Here is a 14461-nt window from a genome sequence, read left to right as displayed (position 1 = left end):
AGAGGAGTTGGGTACCTCAGGAGGATGTTCATGCTCCTCGTCTCCGCAGGGCGTTTCACTCCCGCTTCCCATCTCGTCCCGGTTCCTTCTGCCCGGTGGGCGTATCTGAGAGGGGGGGTACTGTCAGGGTACCTGAAGTCTCTACCTCCGAGAGAGGCAGAGACTTAGACGTCCATCCGTCCGCACGGGCTGTTTCCTCTGTTCCTCGCGGTCCATCCGGTCACGTAAACGCCGGCCGCGAGGGACTCACTCCCTTTTCTAGCATGACGTCCGTAAACCGACGTCATGACGCCAACCCGGAACGACCTGTCACTCAATCCTTCAGAGACTAATCAGGACTCGTCGGAGGCGTGTCTACCCTTCCGAGACAGGGTATTTAAACTTGCTTCTCCCATTTGCTCATTGCCCTGTCGTGGTTCTAGTCTGCCTAGTCACACAGTGCTCTGTTATTTCTGTTATCCCTTTGGTTCTGACCCGGCTTGTTTGTCTTACTCTGTTTATCTCTGTTACCCTTGACCCGGCTTGTTCCTCGCTTACCTGTCTTCTCGTTCCCTCGACCTCGGCTTGTCTTTGACTATTCTCTATATTCTCCGTACGTTAGTCCGGCCATTCTAAGGTCCGGTATACGTATCTTGTACCTGTTTGTACTCTGCGTGTTGGATCCCTGTCCCGATCCTGACAACTTTAGTGTTAGGAATACATCTTTGCATTTGTAACATTAATGTTCCTTCAAGGCCAAAATAGATGAGCCGGTTAAAAAAAAAAAAAAAGTCTCCCCTTCCGCAGCGCTTACATTTTACTTCAACTTTTTGAATTTAAAATTCACTTTGAATTCTGCACAGCTGATACTTGTGTGTCTAGTCCTGTATGACACCATCTTATATATATATATATATATATATATATATATTTTTTTTTAATATAATTTAGTTTTATTGTCATGAGAATTGCACATTGTAGGCCAAAATACCAGTTTAAAAAAAAACAAAACTCCAACTAATTAAATTTTTAAGGATGATTATACATCTTCTTTTTACAATATTATTTTATTGTTTAGGTTTTTTTTTTTTCATTATTTTTCCCCCCAATTTTATTTTTTTATTTCCATTACACTGTTGGTAACTTTGTAAAGTCATTGTTGTTAAACGTTGTGTATTATCAATGTATACAGTCGATATGTTTATTGTTATTACAGTATAAGTGTATATATATATATATATATATTTTAAAAACTCAATGAAAAAATATTTGAAATCTCTGGCCTTCCAATATCAGTAAGTCACCCACAAAGGGTTAAATGACTTTATAAAACGAGCGGGCAGGATGAGAAGGGGCGGGGCCTGTACCTGCCGCACGGTTGGCGGAAGTACGTTTGGCGGCGGCTGTGGGAAGTGAAGGAGGAAAAGGAGAGGAGGAGGTCGGGGGGAGTGAGCGCGAGAGATACAGAAAGGGCGGGGACATGAACACGCGTGCGCGGAGTGGGCGTGGCCGGCCTCGCGGGAGCACAGGCGCCGATTGGCCCCGCAGCGCGCAGCCTGATCACGTGGGGCAGCGTCGACCGGCGCGGGGGATGCTGGAGGCCAAGATGGCGGCCGAACTGGTGGAAGCGAAGGTGAGAATGCGAAAGGGTTCGCGGCGGCTGCGGGATACCGGTGTCCTCGCGGGCCGGCAATCGGCACGCGGCCTCAGCCCCTTCCCCGTGTGTTACCTGGCGGCGGGGAGCGGCCTCGCGGCTCACACCATGGCCGTGCCCACTCACTGCCGTTATATGGATAGCAGCACCTCCCAGGGATCAGGGCTGGCCGGGATGAGAGTGGCCCGGATACATTTATAGATATACAGAGCTCCCTTTTTATAGATATACAGAGCTCCCTTTTTATAGATATACAGAGCTCCCTTTTTATAGATATACAGAGCTCCCTTTTTATAGATATACAGAGCTCCCTTTTTTTATAGATATACAGAGCTCCTTTTTTATAGATATACAGAGCTCCCTTTTTATAGATATACAGAGCTCCCTTTTTATAGATATACAGAGCTCCCTTTTTATAGATATACAGAGCTCCCTTTTTTTATAGATATACAGAGCTCCCTTTTTTTATAGATATACAGAGCTCCCTTTTTTTATAGATATACAGAGCTCCCTTTGGAGATCGCTCCCGTATATCTGTATGTGATGGCAGGGACACTAATGATATAATAAGCTTTACACGGGGTGCCATAGAGCTAGTTCCAGGTGCCATCACTGTATATTCAGTGTTGGGATGTTGATTTAATGAACTGATAACTAACTAGTCCCCCAGGTTAGTTATAGCTACATTGACTAATCCCCCCCCCCAGGTTAGTTATAGCTACATTGACTAGTCCCCCCAGGTTAGTTATAGCTACATTGACTAGTCCCCCCAGGTTAGTTATAGCTACATTGACTAGTCCCCCCAGGTTAGTTATAGCTACACTGACCAGTCCCCCCCCAGGTTAGTTATAGCTACACTGACCAGTCCCCCCCCAGGTTAGTTATAGCTACACTGACCAGTCCCCCCCCAGGTTAGTTATAGCTACACTGACCAGTCCCCCCCCAGGTTAGTTATAGCTACACTGACCAGTCCCCCCCCAGGTTAGTTATAGCTACACTGACCAGTCCCCCCCCAGGTTAGTTATAGCTACACTGACCAGTCCCTCCCAGGTTAGTTATAGCTACACTGACCAGTCCCCCCCAGGTTAGTTATAGCTACACTGACCAGTCCCCCCCCGGTTAGTTATAGCTACACTGACCAGTCCCCCCCCCAGGTTAGTTATAGCTACACTGACCAGTCCCCCCCCAGGTTAGTTATAGCTACACTGACCAGTCCCCCCCAGGTTAGTTATAGCTACACTGACCAGTCCCCCCCCAGGTTAGTTATAGCTACACTGACCAGTCCCCCCCCAGGTTAGTTATAGCTACACTGACCAGTCCCCCCCCCAGGTTAGTTATAGCTACACTGACCAGTCCCCCCCCCAGGTTAGTTATAGCTACACTGACCAGTCCCCCCCAGGTTAGTTATAGCTACACTGACCAGTCCCCCCCAGGTTAGTTATAGCTACACTGACCAGTCCCCCCCAGGTTAGTTATAGCTACACTGACCAGTCCCCCCCAGGTTAGTTATAGCTACACTGACCAGTCCCCCCCAGGTTAGTTATAGCTACACTGACCAGTCCCCCCCAGGTTAGTTATAGCTACACTGACCAGTCCCCCCCCAGGTTAGTTATAGCTACACTGACCAGTCCCCCCCAGGTTAGTTATAGCTACACTGACCAGTCCCCCCCCCAGGTTAGTTATAGCTACACTGACCAGTCCCCCCCCAGGTTAGTTATAGCTACACTGACCAGTCCCCCCCCAGGTTAGTTATAGCTACACTGACCAGTCCCCCCCCCCAGGTTAGTTATAGCTACACTGACCAGTCCCCCCCAGGTTAGTTATAGCTACACTGACCAGTCCCCCCCAGGTTCGTTATAGCTACACTGACCAGTCCCCCCCAGGTTAGTTATAGCTACACTGACCAGTCCCCCCCAGGTTAGTTATAGCTACACTGACCAGTCCCCCCCCCAGGTTAGTTATAGCTACACTGACCAGTCCCCCCCAGGTTAGTTATAGCTACAATGACCAGTCCCTCCCAGGTTAGTTATAGCTACACTGACCAGTCCCTCCCAGGTTAGTTATAGCTACACTGACCAGTCCCTCCCAGGTTAGTTATAGCTACACTGACCAGTCCCTCCCAGGTTAGTTATAGCTACACTGACCAGTCCCTCCCAGGTCAGTTATAGCTACACTGACTAGTAGTCCCCCCAAGGTTAGTTATAGCTACACTGACTAGTAGTCCCCCCTAGGTTAGTTATAGCTACACTGACTAGTAGTCCCCCCCCTAGGTTAGTTATAGCTACACTGACTAGTAGTCCCCCCTAGGTTAGTTATAGCTACACTGACTAGTAGTCCCCCCTAGGTTAGTTATAGCTACACTGACTAGTAGTCCCCCCTAGGTTAGTTATAGCTACACTGACTAGTAGTCCCCCCTAGGTTAGTTATAGCTACACTGACTAGTAGTCCCCCCTAGGTTAGTTATAGCTACACTGACTAGTAGTCCCCCCTAGGTTAGTTATATCCAACATTTAGAATCTGTGTCGATATAACTTACCTGGGGGACTATCTGCCCTGGGTCACCAAGGTCTACTAATCCAAGCCATAGCCTTCCCGTCTTTTTTTTTTTTCTCAATTTATCTGCTCTTTTTCATAAGTGGTTTAACTGGCTTTCCTTTATTTCTTTTGTCATATTTGACTAAAATCATCTTAGGTACTTTGTCTATAGTTATTTTACAAAACCGCATGCTCTTGTAGTAAATTCTGAACTATTTTAAACATTTTTGAATTGTTTCTCTGATGGGAATGTTTCATTATTATTTTCAATAAAAAAAAAAAAATAATTTCTAGAGGTAAAGTAACTGGTAATGCTATGTTTAAACTATATAATTTGTGTAAATTATAGTATTGGCCTGTATGTGTTCCCTAGAAATGTTGTTTGAATTTGACACAACCAGCTGAGTGTTCTGAAATATACCATTAGTACAAAAGTAACAATACTTTTATTTATTTTTCTCGATTTTGAGAAAAGAGTGAAATCACTAGACAAATGACAATAATTATGGATGCATGGGATGTTGAGACCCTTTATATACATAATAGAGGGAAAATGTTTTTATTTTTTCTCTTACAGTTTAACATTTTATTCATTTCATCATAACCGCTTGTATTGCGGCAAAAATGGTTTAAAGTTTCTAAATAAATAAGACAAACGTGTTTGAGTATTTAAAAAACATCAGATACATTTGAATTAAGCTTGCTTTGCTAATCCCTGCAGCCTATCGATAGTTTAATGCACATTACCGTAACACGTTTCTGCTATAGATGGCTCAGGTGAAGGCAAACAAATTCTCTTCCAAATTCTTGCTGCTGAATCTCTTCCACCTGTGTGTTGTTGCTCTTTTAAGTGTATCTGTCACTTCAGCCCTGTTGCTTTCATTAGACTTTGCGCATTTTGCAAGACACCCCCCTCCCTTCCCACAGGTGACATGCCTGCTTGTATACCGGCAGGTGGGAAGTTGCAGGAGGATTTACTTACAATGTAGTCCCCATTTGTTTTGTCTTTTGAATGTATTGGACATTAATTTCTTTAACATTTAAGGGGTGCTTATAAAGCTTTTTATTTTATTGTTTTGCAAATCAAAAGTAAGCTTACCAGAAAAGGAATTAAATCATGCATAAACAAGGTGATGGCACCATAATCTTGGTACGGAGCCCCAAGTGCTTATGGTGTTTTGGAGTTTCCCTGGATCAAAAACTATCTTGTGTTAATCATCCATGTGACCATCAAAAGAAACATTTTAAAGTACATTACTTTTTTAGCTTAAAGATCTACTCTAAGCACCATAACACCAGCTTTTTCACATGGTTATGGTGCAGTGACTCTCTCTATAATTGTAGCATTTTTCTTTTAGCTATGCCAATACAGAGATTACTTTGGATGTAACTCCATGTCTGGCAGTTGGAACCAGTCACCACGGAACCATAGTTCAAAGTTAGCTATGCAGTATTTGTGCAATACTGCAACCATCAGCTTGCCTATTTCCACCATTTATGATTTGTACATCAGTCGGTATCTTCCTATGATTTTTTTTTTTGTGCTAATCTATTTCAAGAGGAGTGTACCACCCTCAAGTCATACAATTGCTACAGATTTGAGCTGATCTTTCATAGGCTCTGTTATGCATGTGTGCCAATTTTAGTATTTATGTTCATGAATTGAGAAATTACATAAGAAAAAGAATCTATGCAATGCAATATACTTTGAGTACATTCCATTAGTTTCATTTCTGTGTATAGGGTATGTGGGTTTATCTTGCATCCAATACACTGTATGTATACACTTCCAGTTTCTTAGCACTCCACTTACATACCAGTGTATGGCTGTGTCATCTTGTCACTCAGTGTATTGACTATAGATCTTGTCTTTTTTAGTCTGACATAAGGAAAGGACCCGCACAAGTGTTGAAGCAGAATTTTTTGGTTATACTCCATGTAGGGCGCTTGCTGGGGCTTTGGGAGTTTGTCTGTAGTTGAGGTGCTGTGAATGCCAAAACCACTGTAAAAGAACATTTCAGTCCTATAACAACTTAATCTCAATGACATTGTAGAACCTGGAGTCTCTGGTGTCATCTTATCTTAGTGTTAAAAACCATGTTCTAACGGTTTAACACTAAAGTTCTGAACTAGGGCGTCAATCATGCTACCTTCTTTCTTCATCTGATGCTCTCAGCCTGTCACTGACTGCCAAGCAAAGCTTTCTTACTAAGGCGGTCAAGGGGAAGACCAATGGGATGACATGAAAGGTGTCCAGGATATCCACTTTCTACTTAAAAGTGGCTTAACGGTCCTAAAGACTCCAGACCCCATAACCACTTCGTGAGATGAAGTTATGGGGTCTGAGTGGCCCTTGACTACAAACAAGAAAAGTGAAAAGGTCTTTAAAGGTTGCCTCCTGTGCCTATTACATATGCTCTTTTTACAGAACATCACATTTTGCCTATATATTTTTCTAGCAAATGTGTAGCTTGGGAGAAAATCCTATTTAAAAATAAATCTTTCTCCCACTTTGCAGTTATATTTTCGGCATAGACTCTGCAGAATAGTTGACATGGGAGAGCAGAAAAAAAGAATCTCTATTCTGCTCTCGGTACAGAGCAACCACAACTTCCTGACCGCCACTAGAGGCATTCTGACTGGCAAATATAAACTTTGCTGTTTCCTACAAATGGCAATGGTTGAATTTTTGAAACTGCAGGAACAGGGTTTTTGCATCACAACCACTATATTAAGATGTAGTGTGTTTGTTGCTTAATGCAGTTCATGTAGCAGTAGTCTTTGGCTCCTCTGCCTCCTTCCACATCATCCTGCATGTACCACGTTGCCTCAATTATACAGCTTATATTTAAATCAACACTAAAGCTTTAGGAATACAAATCCTTTGGTAGGAAGTGCGTCCCTACCCTCCTGCTGTTCAGCATACACAATGGTGTAAAGCCACTAAAGGTGTGTTTAACCCTGCAATGGAAACATTGCCGTTTTAAACCTACAGGACCACAGAAGTTGCCTGTGTGCTTTTAGTGGTTCTTTAACTCAATTTTTCGTATCTATACGGCACCTCTTGATTTGGTGCTCCTGCTGGAAAGGGGAGATCATAAGATCTCTCTCCTGACCTGCTTCAAAAAGCTGCAATGTGGCATCCCGACTCACAGGGTTAATTACCAAAGGGAGAATTGTCTGGAATTCCAAGTGAACTTCAAATTTAAAGCCTAATTAGCTGAATTGGAAACCTTTACGTAGACTAATTTTTGTACTGCTACTTTAACTTTAAATGTTAAATTCACTTTTAATTTCTGACAGTTTTCACTTTTGTGACTAGCCCTGGCAGTGTTCACATAGTTTTGGTGCTATTGGTCAGGATCCTGGATATGCGTCTAAGAAAAGCACGTCTGAGTGACTGCCACTAGAGGTTTCTAGACAGCAATGTAAAAAGGCAGTGTTTACATTGAAAAGCTTGCAGAAACAGGCTATGAACTATTGTAGTGTCCCTTTAAGTCCCTTTGAGAATTGTATTTTTGTTGCTGAAAATAAAACTGGTTTCTAGTTTTTTTTTTTTTATACATTTTTTTTTTTTGTGTGGCTGACTCATAGATTCCAAGTATATTTGTCATGCCCTGCCTTTGGGGGGTCTTGCAAATTATGCAAAGACCCCAGATGGTGACAGTGCCACTTTAAGATTGTGAACTGGGTTGGTTGGTGTAAAATAAATGTGTCACATTTGAGATACCATGAAGCCTATGATTCAGGGGTGGCTTTACTTTTTTTTTTAGATATAGATATATAGATTAAAAAAAAAAAAAAAAATTACACATTGGTTTCTCACAACAAACTGTTAATCTCTTTCAGAACATGGTAATGAGCTTCCGGGTATCAGACCTGCAAATGCTTTTGGGATATGTTGGCCGTAGTAAAAGTGGTTTGAAACATGAGCTTGTGACACGGGCCTTGCAGCTTGTGCAGTTTGATTGCAGCCCAGAAGTCTTTAAGAAAATAAAAGAGCTCTACGAGACACGCTACGCTAAGAAAGGCCCTGAGACAGTCTCTGCTGCTCCTGCACAGCATCCTGTTCAGAGTCGGTCTCCTGAATCACTGCAAATGCATGCCTCCTATGACCATGGATCTTCAGGCACAAGGACTTCACTCTCTCCTCCTAACATGGACTACCCATCTCTGTATGGAAAACACGTTAATGGCCTGTCTAGGGTACCACCCAAAGTCTTGACTAAACCTGAGGTGCGCCTAGCCAAGCTGCCTTTTTACGATGTGGTGGATGAACTTTTAAAACCAACAGAATTAGGTAAGTAATCATATTTTGGCTGTTACCAACATTTTAATTTGGATTAAATATATAACATAAAAATGACTGTTTCTTTAAAGGGATATTATAAGCATCAAAACAATTTAGGTTTAATTAAGCAGGTTTGGTGTATGATCATACCCCTGCAATCTCACTGCTCAATTCTCTATTTAGTGGTTATAACTATTTTTCCTGTTCACGCAGCCCTAGCCCCATGGCTGTGACTCACTGTCAACCTAGGGAAAAAATTGTTTCATTTTCAGTCAGATGTTGGCTTGCTTTAGAAGTTTATTCCCTGCTCTGTAATTTGAACATTTTCAAACACAGGATGCTCCTGCAGGGTCTACAAGGCCATTAACACAGCAGGACATAATTTCTAAATTAAACAAAATGTGCAAATATTAGATTTATCTTTACAGGAAGTATTTAGAAAGGATGAATGTCAGAATAGAGCAGTGAGACTGCAGGTGCGTGATTTATACACCAAAACTACTTCATTAAGCTTAGGTTTTTCTGGTGCCTATAGTGTCCCTTTAATACAGGGCAGCTAATGCCTAGATTTATGCCTGATGGTAACTAGCAAGTTAAGTACAGAGCCAGGAAGTTGTGTGCTCAGTGTTTCCTGTTTCAGTACCCACTGTTGTCCAAACCAAGACTTGGGGCAGGCAAAGGTGATCAGCTGGAAATCTACACCAGATGGCTAGAAACTCTGTGATAATTAAACCTAGGGGAGATTATTTTATTGTTTTAGTAAATGTATGTGGTTACCACAAGTATAGGTGGCAGATAGTGGGTAATACACCAACAGATATTTGTAAACCTTCCAATCGTACCATTTGTATGTATACTTAGAAGAAGTTTGCGATCAGCATCTTTTGCTTTGACTGTCAGTTATTGCTCACTGAAATGTTTTGTTTCCCCTCCCCCCCTAGTAATGCCATCAAGAGAGGCTAGGCAGTGAATAATCTCTTATTTGTGATCAGTGATATGTGGGGCATTTAAGTCTTTGAGTACCAAGGCCACCAGAGGCCAGGCATAAAATACAAGGATTCACCCCTACCGATTATCCTAAAGCAAATTGTGTGCAACAAATATGATTAAACACACTGCAATCATGTTGTTTTTTGTTTTTTTTCAGATTTAGAAAATGTTCTATGCATTCAATTTTAATTCAGGCAGGTACTTTCCAAAATTGGGTGCGCTGAGGGGTATAAGTGCAATGGTGATGAGCTAATTTAGAGAATGAAAACCCCCCAAACGTATATTTTATGCTGTTGTGCACTAGTCTTCGACAGGTGTGAGAAAATGATTTCAAGTAAAAATACTTAAAATAAATAAATAAAACCAATATTAAATGAAGCCACCCTTTGCCTTTAAAAGCAGGCAAAGGGTTAAATGTTTTCTAGTTAAAGGGACACTATAGGCACCCAGACCACTTCAGCTCATTGCAGGGTTAACTCCAACTCTAGTGGCTGTCAATCACCATAATTTGATTTGAAACGGTCATGGTGCCTGGAGTCTGTATGTGCAGTGTCTTGCGATGAAATAATACATATAAAGAGTGTAACACCTCTTCAGCTGGTAGTCTAACTGCACTACCAGCAGCATGATTGGAGCATAATCAGCCAGCCCAGAACAAGAGTTCCAGGTGACTAATGTTAAAGCGGCACTGTCATGCCGAACTTATCTTTCCTCAATCTCTTCCTCTTCTCCCCCTCTCTCGGGATCTGTTATTCTTTTCTTCCTGTCTTCTTTAGTTTTCTTTAGAATCATAAGACAAAGTAAGGACTCTTTGCCTTATGGAGAATTCCTCTGCTTGACCAGCTCTGACCAGCGGAGGAGCAAAGTGTGCTTTATTTCCGCTGGTCAGAGCAATTTTCCCATGATCCCTAGCTTTCCTCCCTGTTCCCACAATGCTTCCTGTCAGTATTGCCGAACGTCCTGTCACTTAGATAGAACGTCGGCAAAACTGCCGAATTGCATCCTAACAGAATGAGAAGAGTTTCTCCATTGGTGTTAGGATGCAATTCGGTACTTTGTTCGTATCGGAATTCATTCTAATGAATGAAACTCCGATCCTATTCATTGCCGCGGCTGCATCTTGCAGCCGCTTAGTAGATAACTCCCTAATTCACACGATATCAGGGAGCTATCCACTAAAAGGCTGAAAGACCTAAATTGGTCTTTCAGCCAAATTTACTAATACTAAGTAAAGATTACTTAGTAGTAATACATAATATGCCCCTACTCGCTATATCGCGAGTAGGGGCATGTGTAGTAAGCAGTGAGCAGCCTATGTAAAAAACAAAAAAACCTAATAACCCCCCCTCCCCCCCTTGCGCAGCTGGTGTGGGTGGGGGCCCTAAATAAAGATGGGGGGGCTACTGTCCTCCCACTCCTGCGCGGTGGGGGCCGTAATAAAACAAAATAGGGGGGGGGACCTACTGTCCTCCCCCCTGGCCCCCATCCCTGCGCGGTAGGTGGGGGCCCTAATAAAACAATAAGGGGGGGGACCTACTGTCCTCCTTACCTGCCCCCACCACTGCGCGGTGGGTGGGGCCCTAATAAAACAATAAGGGGGGGGGACCTACTGTCCTCCCCCCGGCCCCCACCCATGAGCGGTGGGTGGGGGCCCTAAATGAAACACCCCCCCAATCAAGGTGACTAGATCACCCCCCCCACCCAAACAGTAGGTCCCCCCTTATTGTTTTATTAGGGGGGGTGGACAGTAGGTTTCTCCCCCCCCTCATTACCATTATGGCCCCCACCCGCCGCACAGGGGTGGGGGCCGGGGGGGGGGGAGGGCAGTAGGTGTCCCCCCCCTCATTACCATTATGGCCCTCACCCGCCGCCCAGGGGTGGGGGCCTGGGGGGGGGGGGGACAGTACCCCCCTCATTACTATTATGGCCCCCACCTGCCGCCGCAGTATAGCGAGTAGGGGCATTCGGGAGATTTTAATCTCCCTTATGCTATTATGGGGGTAAGGGTGTGTCCTGGGGGGCTTATGAAGTAGTGGGGAGCACTGCTCCCTGCCGATTCTATCTTTACATATTACAAGGAGGGAGCTGCACGCCGGTAGCTCCCTCCTTGTAATAAACCGAACAAACAAACTAACACTGATATTCGATGTTTGTTTGTTCGTTTGATTTTTTTCTATTCGTTCATTCCTCTGTCTGATGAATGAATGAATAGGTGAAATTCACGTTCGCATGTCCAGGTGTTTCACTGGGCATGTGCGGGAATCTCAGTATCTAGTGTGGGCAGATGACGTGTCCCACAGGGACTTCACCTACCCACACAAAGATGGCGGCGCCCTGAATATAGATTGGGGCAGAAAATAAAGAATTAAAAAATAGGTAATGTGGGGGGCTTAGGGGCATTTGGGGGTGACTAGGGGGTCAATTGGATGTAGTGGAGGCGGGAGGGGGGTTAAAAAAAAAAAAACTGGATTGGGCATGACAGTGCCGCTTTTTTCTGTGCATATTAGATGTGACATCAGCATGCTTGCGACAGGTGTCTTATGGTGGCCTAGCCTTCACTGCAATCTCCTTCTGCTGGGGGGGTGACATCCATCCCCCTCCCAGCAGTTGCCCAACTTCATTTGTGGAAATGCAGCCCCGAATTTGCAAGGAACCTCCGCCATGCGGCACCTACCTGCAGAGACTCCTCTTTGTTCTGCTCTTCAGTCCAAGCAGACTTATTCACTAAAGTGATAATTAATGGGGACTCGCAATTAATTCAATGTGAATTTACCATTGTAGGCCAAAATATCTAAACTGGAAGCATAGGTGACCTGGAGAATTTTCTTAGTTGAACACAACTTTTGACCAGACCCTGGGCACTCTGGTCCAAATAATTGCCAATTTTGAGATGATGGCACTGCTGGATGTCCTCTGAGGGCAACTGGAAGAAAGAAGTTTCCTTGTCTGATGACCTGTATCCACAACCTTTGACCTTTTCTTGTTCTTCTTCACCCCTGCTATTGGTGTAAAGCAGGGCTGTCCAACCTGCAGCCCCCCCCCCCCCAGATGTTGCTGAACTACAACTCCCATGATTCCCTGGCTATCTGTTTAATTGAAAGAATCATGGGAGTTGTAGTTCAGCAACATCTGGGGGGGCGCAGGTTGGATAGGCCTGGTGTAAAGAGATCAGCTTTAAAGAGTCACTAAGTACATAAACATTTTAAACTTAAAGGGACCCTGTGGTCACCACAACAACTTCAGCTTAATGAAGCAGTTTTAATGTATATATCGTGCCCCTGCAATATCACTGCTCAATTCTCAGCCCTCTGAGTTAAATCCTTTGTTTATGGTGCCCTAGGCACATCTCCCTGCAAGTAACATGCACAACCTTCCTGTAAAGTGAGCTCTAATGTTTACACTTTATTGCACTGTCTGTTTAATTTAGAAATTATCTCCTGCTCTGTTAATAGCCATTTAGATGGTTTTTGTGTGAGAAATTTACAGAGCAGGAGATAATTTTACAAGTTTAGAACATCTGAATGAAAATGAAACCATTTTTTTTTTTTTTTTATGTAGGCGGTGTGAGTCACATTTAAGGGAGGTGTGACTAAGAATGCATAAACAGAAATAAGTGGTGAGACTGCAGGGTTATGATCTATATACTAAAATTGCTTAATTACGTTAAAGTTGTTTTGATCCTTATAGTGTTCCTTTAATGAAGTAGTTTTGGTGTATAGGTCATGTGACTGCAGTGTCACTGCTCAATTAGTAGTTAAATCACTTTTGTTTCCATCTATGCTGCCCTTGCCACACCTCCCCTGACTGTGTCTTACACAGCCTTCAACGAAAAACAATGTTTACAGCGCAATGTGTTTAACAGACCAGGAGATATGGATTTTTAAAGCAAAGAACCACTATAGGCACCCAGACAATCTCAATGACTTGGTCTGGGTTAAGTGGCCCTGTTCTGGTCCTGCAATGTAAACTATTGCTGTTTTGTAGATCCAGCAATGTTGACGTTGCAGGCCTAACACAATCCTCTTGTGGATGTCTTCCTGGCGGCCACTAGATGGTGCCTCCACTGCTTTGATCACGTCAGACTGTTGTGATGTTTAATATCCTCAAATGCCTAGGGAAGCCACTTAATGTAGTGGTGCTAGTGTCTATATCTAATCCTTGCTAAAAAGCAAGGAGACGAATGAGCCACTGCAAAGCACTCAACGTAAAACTCCTATAGCTAGGCTTTCAGGCCCACTTTAAACTCAACATGCGCATTACAATGATTGCATTTAAGGGGTAAATGGGGTGCAATGCTCTGATACTGCAGCACCAGTGTTTTGGGATCCAGCTTCCTCCTGCAGTAGGGAGATAGTTATGGTTGAGGCCCATCAGTGTGCCAGGATTTGCCAATGCTAATTCTCTGATATTGGTTCGCGCTCTTGCTCTGCTCACAGCTGATTGGTTTCCCACTGCTGCTTATCACAGCAAGGATATAACTGAATCACCAGCATCTTAATGAACCTGCTTTCATAATGTTGTCGACTTGATCTCTAATGATTCTTAGACAGGCACAGACATAATTTGTAAGCTGCAATGTCTGAGACCTAAACATACATTTGGAAAACTTGCATTAATCCATTACTGCTAGTTCCATAAAATTAACTTTATTTTCCGCATGGAAAATGGATTGGAATAGTCACATGGACATACAGTAACTGGCTCAGAGCTAGTGGTTCAACAGCAAGCTGCATTTCGTACAACAAAAACTTTAATCAGGCTAAACAAAAGCTACCTCATCTCTAGTATAGTGGGGGAAACTAGCTCTTAATTCTAAAAAAAGAGGAATTAAATCTCCCATCAGGTATACTGAAAACCCCAAACGACAGGTCTAGCACACTGCATATCGCAGTATGGGGTGCTTCAGCTTAACTGCAAAGTACAAAAAAAATCCCAATCCCCAAATTTAATTCAGAAAGTCAGTAACTATACACAGTGCAGCAAGGTTAAGAAACATTCATAACTTGGTCACT

The 14461-nt window shown here is 43.4% G+C and overlaps 1 protein-coding gene across 1 annotated transcript in view; it reads left to right on the top strand.

Moving 5' to 3' along the window:
• Positions 1 to 1512: 1512 nt before the first annotated feature.
• PIAS4 (protein inhibitor of activated STAT 4) overlaps positions 1513 to 14461 on the top strand; it is a 43741-nt gene continuing 30792 nt past the window's right edge. The window contains exons 1-2 of the mRNA XM_063455941.1: positions 1513 to 1612; positions 8018 to 8468. Coding sequence (XP_063312011.1) covers positions 1571 to 1612; positions 8018 to 8468 — 493 coding nt within the window. The 5' untranslated portion in view covers positions 1513 to 1570. The remainder of the gene's footprint in view (positions 1613 to 8017; positions 8469 to 14461) is intronic.

Source organism: Pelobates fuscus, chromosome 5, assembly GCF_036172605.1.
Source record: "Pelobates fuscus isolate aPelFus1 chromosome 5, aPelFus1.pri, whole genome shotgun sequence".
Classification (NCBI taxonomy): domain Eukaryota; kingdom Metazoa; phylum Chordata; class Amphibia; order Anura; family Pelobatidae; genus Pelobates; species Pelobates fuscus.
The sequence above is the reverse complement of the archived record's forward strand: the minus strand, read 5'-3'. Positions and strand labels throughout refer to the sequence as shown.